Raw genomic sequence first — 8,818 nt, 5'->3', positions numbered from 1 at the left:
ATTGAGAAAATAAAAAATACAAAATATTAATACTCTGAATTTTTGAAGTATAAATCTTGAAGTAAATATATATGATTATGATTAATGATTATAATTGGAAGTCTTTATTTTATTTTAATATTTTCAAAACATGTTTGCCTTACTTAGGTTTCATTTCTTTATTAATTGCTATTTCTTTTTTGGTACACTTTGTAATACCCTAATTACCCTAAGCCTTATCTCATGCCGTAAAGCAAAGGTTAATCAAAAGTTACAACAATTCTAAGGCTTATACATAAATATATGTAGAAGGAATAATAATTCTAGAAGTCCGATGAAGAAATAAGCTCAAAAACCGAGAATCAAAAGAGCAAAGCATTCACACGATGCTACAAACTTAAAGCAAGAGATATAGATATAAGATAACAAAATATAAGTATATAAGAGAGTATAATAATCATAGGAACTAGCCTCAACCTGCGGCGTTTAGGCCGACTTGTTATATACAGACATACAGAGTTTTGAAAGCTTATACAATATCTCTCTCAAGGTTAGCCTCTAAGGCAAAAATATAAATACAAAAGTGAGAGAAACTAAATCAAAATAACCAAAGGACTCCAAAACATGGTAAAGGTCCTCCGCTCTGTCACAATCAAGCAAGTCACCGAGGTGGGTTGCGACCTGCATCTGAAAAATAACAACAATGTATGGAATGAGAACCGGAGGTTCTCCGTATGGTAACAATGCCTAGTAATATAAGATATAAGACTCCTGGATGCTAGAGGCAATCCTAGAGCTTCATATCAATCATGAGATTCCAGCTTAAAACATAAGTAAATTTAAACCGCAACTTTAAAATACCATAATATAATGGGGTAATCTAACTTAGGAAATTTCTAAACTAACATCCACCCCGCTGTCCCACAGCCTTCGCCACCCTAATTGCCATGCGATCCCATCGCCACCGCCTACCGAGCCTCCTCAATCTTAGTAGAAAACACAAGTAATTCATACAAGTAAAACACAAGTAATTATCAACTATATCAAGTCATTCAAGAAGCAATTAAGCATGTTATACAAATAGGCAAACAATGCAAGTAAAAAAAGCAAATAACCATATAGAAGATGCACATGATGAATGCCTGCCCTATTGGCTGTAATATCACATTGTCGGTTCAACTGCCAACCCGACACATCCTCCCGAGATGTTGCCTTTCGGTCACGAATAAAATGGGTACCCCCAGAGATATCGTGCCTGGTACACGGTCCAAGGATATAGTGTCCAGTACACTCTTGTGAATCCGAAAAGATGCGAGTGGGATACTCAGCCACGGACCTCACATCTCAATGTAAGCGGGACTAGCTATTGCCATTACGCCGCTGTCGTGACCTCAATAGGTGGGATTAACCTACCATCCCTGCCAGGCGCATAATCTCAACATTAGCAGTATAAAACAAAATTTCAGCGGTTTTTGAAAAAAAATCATTATCCGTAATCCGCCATCTCACTCAACTGATCCATCGTCAGAACTCCAGAAACCTAAGCCTCCGTCTTCTAAACTTTTTACTGGAAATTATCTAGTTAAACTCACTTATGGTGTCCTCTATGATTCAAAGCTTAAAAACAAACTAAAGGATCTTAAATAAGTGTTATGGAAGTTTGCAAGCTTGCTAGGAAGGTGAAACAGTTAAAAACAAGGTTTTTATTGAAAAATAAGGCAGTGTGCATACGCATAGGGTTGTGTGTTCGCACTCCCAGAAGATTTTTCTCAAAGTGTGTGTATGCATAGAGGTGTGCGTATGCACAAAAGGTAAAATTTCCCATTTTGGGTGCACGAATAGATACATGTGAATGCCCTTAACAAAATGCACTTCCTAGCGTGTGCGTCCGTAAGATGTTGTGCGTACGCACGTTTTCAAAATTTTACAGGGTATGCGTGCGCACAAGGCTGTGCGTACGCACAAGTCAAAATATAGCCTCTGTTTAGAGCACGCATACAGCAGTGTGCGTGTGCACACAAACTAGAAATTCCAAATTCTGCAGCATCATAGAATTCAGATTTTTTATACCAACTTCCAACGATCATATCTTTTTCTACAAAATTCTGATTTCTATGAAATCTATACCATTTTAGAGCTCTTTGAGTTTTTTTTTTTAATTTGATACAAAAATCATTCAATTTCAAAAACCATATCTCAAGATATGATCCGTCAAAGTTCACCAAAAACTGGTTTTTACCAAAAGTTCACTAGATTCTCAAACCTTCAAAATTCACAACCAAACCAATTCCAAGCCTATTCAATTTCACCATAAAATACAACCTAATGTTATACTTTACCTTTCCATCACAATTCAACCAACTCAACACCTATATAAATCAATTTCTCGTTCATAAACTCAACAACTCCACAATTGTACATCAATATTCCAATATTACCTAGTTTAACATAATATCACTACCATAAGCATCACTTATCCTATCTCAACATCAACACACATAATAATTCATTATCATCCCATACATAATCATCATTATTCTACTCAACATCATAACTCAACGTCATCATTCACCATACTCATCATAATCATCAAAATCATCATACATCACAATTATCAACAATCAATTTCAATCCTATCCTATGGTCTACTAGCCTAAGTGTCCAGAAATAATACATATTACATAGAAAAAATCGAAACCATACATTGGCCGATTTTCAATATGCACAAAACACCACTTTGAGTCCAAACAAGCTTTCAATCAGCAACAAATCACCAATCTCACCTTCAAAACTCCAAATCAACTCTAATAATCGCAAGAACTCAACTAAAACCATATCCATTACCACAAATCGACTTAGAGTTACCAAAATCACAATTTCACAAGGCAAAGAGTTTTCTTACCTTTCTCGATAGTGTTTGGGGCACAAACCACCAATAGCCAAACCTTAGATACCACCTAATCAAGTAAAAACACAAAATCTACTCAAAACCAAAACCATAAATTTTGGATATTTTAGGGCAGAGGAAAGGAGAAAAAAAATTGATATCTTACCTACACAAGTTAGATAGAACTAACAGGCTCAGCGAGAGCTTCACGTAGCCGCTAACGGTATGCGAAACGGAGAACCATAGCTCGAGTTATTGCCACCGGAAGTAGATGATGAATATTGTTTTTCTCTCCTCTTCCTCTCTTCTCTTGCATCTGATAGGTTTAGTGTGTGCGTAAGTTATGAGCTAAATTGGCTCATTTTAAGTGTATTTATATGTTGGGCTTAGGCCCAACTTGGGCCTGATCCAATCCGTTAGCATTTTTGGCCTGTTTGGCCCATCTTTGGGCCAAAGCTTAAAAAATTAATGCCTGGTTTTCAACTTTAATTATCTTTCCTAACTTTTCTATTGTTTTTATCACTCTCACTCAGTACCAGACAGACTTAAGCCGGTACTGCCGGTTAATTTATCGGTACGCGTTTTTACACAATTTTTCAAAGAAAATTACATTTTTCAACTCAGAAAAATCTACTGAGTCCAAATATCATATTTAAATTTTCTAATTAGCATTCTAAATTTTTGAAACCTATTTTGGGAAATTTAATGATATTATTTAATTAAAGCAGTTTTACGTGAAAACTCCAGTTCTTTCATCCTCCCCTCATAATTAGGAATTTTGTCCCCAAAATTCGAATCGCGTGATATCTCCTCCATGAAGCATTCTACTATCAACGTTGTCAACCCAAAGAAGTCGTCAAAGCATCTCGTCCACTGTCTTCCTACCATGTCGATGTGCCCTATCGCCTTCCGCTACGTCACTCTGATAATCGTCATTGAGAATCCCGATTACTCAGCCACATCTATCAAAAGCCTCCTTCTCCATTTGTCCCTCTAACGAATCTCTAAGTTCGACCAAACTTACGACAACCTTTCATAAGATAAAACTATGCCAACTGGGTCCTAGTAGCATATCATAACAACTTTATAGGCTTACATCTCATTAGCGGATCCGACTCCATCGCCTCCCTTGTATCCATAGTGAACACTCGGCCTGGTTGCTGACTCCTACACATATCTTGGTTCCTCCCACGGTGGCAATACTTAGATATATGTCCAGGACGCCCACAAGTATAACATAGAGGACCTTCTCTCATCTGGTAGAACTGAGTATTGTTGGCCCTTCTGAAGTTTCCTTGAACTTGAAAATGCTGAGTAGCATGTCCGTCCCTTTTTAAGATCCAGACTCTTGGTGCAAAATACTTTCCACGACCTATGCTACTGGTACCCCCACGAGTATCTCTCGCCAAAGTCATCTTCTTAATGTAATCCTCTGCAGCTCGTGCCTTGTAACACCCTCACTATCAGAAGTTACGCTTCCGGCTGCGCTACTCTGATTGAAAGGGGTATTACGACTACTTTACATACTAAATACTAGAATAGGAGCCTATGACTCGATACTGAATCGCTGATTTCCTTGAAAATCGGAATTAAATACTTTATTTTAGGAAAAATACAAGCAGGCATAGATTCATATACAAGACTCCTTACATAATAACTCATAATATAATATACATATAAAACATACAATTCCTATCCCTCTTACAAACTTGTATTAACAAAGACGAGGGAAGAAAATAAACTAATTAATACAACAACATATAAACCAGACACAGTATAACTCTTCCTAATGCTTCTTCATCCGGTTCCTGAAAAGGTAAAACTGTAGGGGGTGAAAACCTAACCACACGGTCTCACCACGGAGTTTCAAAGTTGTCATAAGAAGATATTTAATAGGAAATCTATTTTCAAGCTCAGTGACTATCATTGCCTTATGAATCTTTTAAAAAACCAATAGGTAATCGTTCAAAACCTTTTCAAAGAAACAATGTTTAATCTTTCAGAAATCCGAAACCTTTCCTTTCCTATAAGAAAATCTCAATCAGAAACCAACCACGCAATCAAACAACACAATCATTAATTTAGCATCAAAGTTCAATCTCAAATGTAGCACGCCAGGACGAACACAGGCAAGGCAGACAAGGAAAGCACAAGTAGGCAGCAGTTACAGCAAATAGTTCAAGTAGCAGTTACGAACAGTTTAGCAATTAGGCAAACCAAAACAAGTTCAAACTCAAGCAAAGCATACAAATGCATATGATGCATGCCTGTCCTATGGCTGATGAGGCTCATCTGTCGGTTATCCAGCCATCCCGACAAGTCTGAATTGTACTTAGACTGTCCCCCGACGTGCATCCCCAAGAGTCTATGCATAGCTTTTTCTCAAATAATCAATATTACTCAATGGGGGTAACATTCCCGGGAATTTATATAGTGCCCGGTCACACACTTACATCGTAGGGTCAACAGAGTATCGAGTTTTCAACCTGGTACACGTGGTGGCAAGCCACGGCACTTAATCCAGGGAACCTCGTATCTCAGATATTTCAAATTCATAAGCCATGTGAATAATTCAAAGTTCACATATCAACATTCTTAACATCATAATCATTCATCAATCCAAATCTCATTTCCAAGTTCATTTCAAAGCCATATTTCAAATAAAATCCTCATCATCCTCTTTTTCATTCTGTTCGTTAACAATCTCAAATCCAAAACAAAATTCTTTCTTTGATAGACAAATCAATCTTAAAACATATAATGCTTAAAAAACAAATCTTTTTAATTAATTACTTTAAATAAAACTTTCAATTTCATAAAATTTCGGCAGCATATCCTCTAAAACTCGAACACTGCCACCCTTTTCGGGTCCCATCCAAACATTTATCAAACCTTTTCTCAACCATTTTCAAATCTCAAACATTTTCCAGAATTGAACCAGTTCCAATGTCGAATTATTTTCAAATCAACCAATTCTAACAATAAAACTCTTTTCAAAATCGAATCAGCTCAAATATTAAATCATTCATAAAATCAAACCAACTCACAATCAAACCGCTCCCAGAATCAATTTATTTTCATATCTCAAATTATTTCCAAAATCATTTCATTTATATTACTAAGTAAACTCTAAAACCAAGAAAATCCACCTTTCTTAATAATCAAGTAAATGACATTCCAAACCGGTTTTTATTCACAACCACACACCACTCACGCAATCAAGCACCCAATAACTCAGTCCAACAAACCATCACATCCATAAGACAAATATAATCACAGAAGTAAATCTCTTTGCATCAATATCTATTTATCACAACTCTGTAATATAAAATAGATTTTAAGAAAACCCCTACCTCAATTATTCGCAATCCGCATAATTAAACGCGTTGAATCCCTTTTTAGTCATAACTCGCGGCAGCAATCACGAGAAACGAAGAAGGATAACACCGCAACAGCCTCTATTTTAATCATACAGTTTCCAGAACTCGACCCTAGCATATTAACATCATGAACTTCTCAAAATTTTATAGCAGAATAATAACGATAAGAATTCCAAGGCTAGAATAAATTACCACAGTTAAAGAAAAATGCCGCAACGGAGGGGCAGAAGCTCCGGCAGCTACCTCAAGTGACGACAATAGCCCCAGGCTCCGATGACAACAACTGTAAAAGCTCTATAGTGACAACAATGTTCCAGAAATTCAGAAGAACGGAGATTAAAATGAAACCCCTATCGACAGTGGATCCCAGTAACGGCAGTGCCGTTTTTCGGCAACCAGGCACGGCGGCGCGGCGAGGCCCGGCGACCCATCATCAACCGCGGCGACAGGGTGCGTGACGGCGGCGGCGGCTTCGCGCTGCACGACAGCGCCTTCCCTTTCTCCACGGAAAGTGCTCTCTTTCGCTCTCTGCTCCAGTGACGGCGACGTTCGCGGCTTCACTCGGCGGCGGCATGCACGGCCCTGACAGTGAGACAGCGCCGTCGTCCTTCCTCCCTCTCTCGGCAACAACAGCATTGGTGACACGCTTAGCGCGACGGTGACGGCGCGGACAACAGCAGTGGCCTCCTCCTCCCCTTTGCTCACCTGGTTCCTTCTCCTCCTCTAGGCAACGTCGACGGCGACGGCAAGGCCCACCAGCGCCGGCCGGTCCCCCTTCCTCTCTTCCCTCTCCTCTTTCTCCCATTCCCTCCTCTCTGCTCAGTATTTCTTTCTTTTCTTTTGTTTTCTTTTGAAACAGCTGCAGTGGCATTTATGGGAGGGGTTAGGGCGGTGAGTATGATGGTGAGGTTATGGGGAATTTGGGATTTTGTTTATTTAGGGTTAGGGTTGTATTTTGGGAATTTAGGATTTTGGTAAAAATTAGGTATAGAGATAATTTGGTAATTTTAATAAAATTGGAGCATAAAGTATTAATATTTGGAAAACTAATTTAACCTTTAAAGTTAATTTAAAATATTATTTGTAGTATAAAAATACTAATTGATTTTCAATAAATTACTCTAATTGAAAATTCATGATAATATAATTAATTTCTCTTTATCTTTAACTTAAAGTATTAAATGATATAAATTAAATTATCTAAAATCAAATCATATAAAATTCTTATTATTTCATAACTACCAATTTTATAATTTAAATATAGAAAATAATTCAATAATTATAAAATTAGACAAAATTCTAATTTAAATAGCCAAACCTCATTATTTTCGAATTTTCAGAACTTTAAATCATAAATAGGAAAATAATCCATAGGTATAGAGTTTGGATAAAAACCTTAATTTATTTCAAGTCTAATTAATTGCCTTTAATTATTTTCAATAAAAATAATTTCTGAAATTAAAACCATAAATAAATATATAATTTGAGATTGATTCAAAGTAGGCCTTTTTTAAAAGTCTTGGGTCTTACATGCCTCGTTCACAAATTTCGATAATTCCTTAATCTCCAATGAAGCCACAACACGCATGATATCTTCCCTCAGCCCTACTTGGTATTTGATGTATTTCCAGCCCTCATAGGACTCAGGGGCACCCTGACCTATTCTCGAGAACCTACTGAGTTCCTCGAACTTGCTGGTGTATTAAGCTATAGTCATAGACCTTTGCTTTAACTGTATGAGGTCCAACTCTCTGGCCTCCCTTATCAGCTCATTAAAGTACTTCTTGTAGAAAGCTACCTGGAATGATGCCCATGTAATGTCCATATTCTATTGGTGTAGCAGTTGCCGCTCTCCTTGCCACCATTGTTGACCTTCTCCCACTAATTGATAAGCCACATATTCCACGAATTGGTCATACGGTACATGTTTAGTTCGCAATGCACGCTCCACATCTTGGAACCAGTTATTTGCTTCAGTAGTGTCTATTGATCCATCGAAAATCGGAGGGTCAACTTTCAGAAAAGTAGCTAGAGTTCTTGAAACATCACCTAAGTTGTTCTCAGCACCTGCTCTATTTTTGTTTCCGGCTGATTGCCTTGTCCGCCCCATAGCATGAATAGTCGTAGCAGTGATCGCTTGATCGTGTTAATTAAGTTAGTCATCACTGTCATGAATTCAGCGTGATTTTCCATCGACGTGTTACCCTCATTCTCTCTACGAGTACGAGTCCGACCTCGTTCGCTAGTGGCCATTCAGGGTCCTGTCCACACCAAACAATCGATATCAAGGTGATCAGTCTCAATATCCCCAGTCTAGTGCTTCAACAATGCCAAAAAGGCATTCAAAACAATCATGCTATGCAATATCAGGTAGATAACCTAAATAGCATGAAAGAAAAAGACACAGAGTATGCAATGAAGCACAATCGGTCCATTCCTCAGGCTCACGAGGATGAACTGCTCTGATACCACTAAATGTAAAACCCTAATTACCCTAAGCCTTACCTTATGCCGTAAAGCAAAGGTTAATCAAAGGTTACGATAATTCTAAGGCTTATATATATATATATAT

General features: G+C 37.7%; 1 protein-coding gene across 2 annotated transcripts; it reads right to left on the bottom strand.

Annotated features, from left to right (window-relative positions):
* LOC110265919 lies at positions 6,302-7,058 on the bottom strand. Of its 2 annotated transcripts, XR_002352555.1 has the most exons (3): positions 6,601-7,058; positions 6,439-6,529; positions 6,302-6,357 (listed from the first exon to the last, which is right to left on the bottom strand). XR_002352555.1 is itself a non-coding variant. In XM_021109484.1 (2 exons), the coding sequence occupies exons 1-2, from the start codon at positions 6,880-6,882 to the stop codon at positions 6,491-6,493; spliced, it is 321 nt and encodes a 106-aa protein (XP_020965143.1). In that variant the 5' UTR covers positions 6,883-7,058; the 3' UTR covers positions 6,411-6,490. The 2 variants fall into 2 exon arrangements, 1 of the variants encoding a protein (XP_020965143.1); XM_021109484.1 differs by lacking the exon at positions 6,302-6,357 and having other exon boundaries at positions 6,411-6,529.

The sequence above is a fragment of the Arachis ipaensis genome, chromosome B08, assembly GCF_000816755.2.
Source record: "Arachis ipaensis cultivar K30076 chromosome B08, Araip1.1, whole genome shotgun sequence".
NCBI classification, from domain to species: Eukaryota; Viridiplantae; Streptophyta; class Magnoliopsida; order Fabales; family Fabaceae; genus Arachis; species Arachis ipaensis.
The sequence above is the reverse complement of the archived record's forward strand: the minus strand, read 5'-3'. Positions and strand labels throughout refer to the sequence as shown.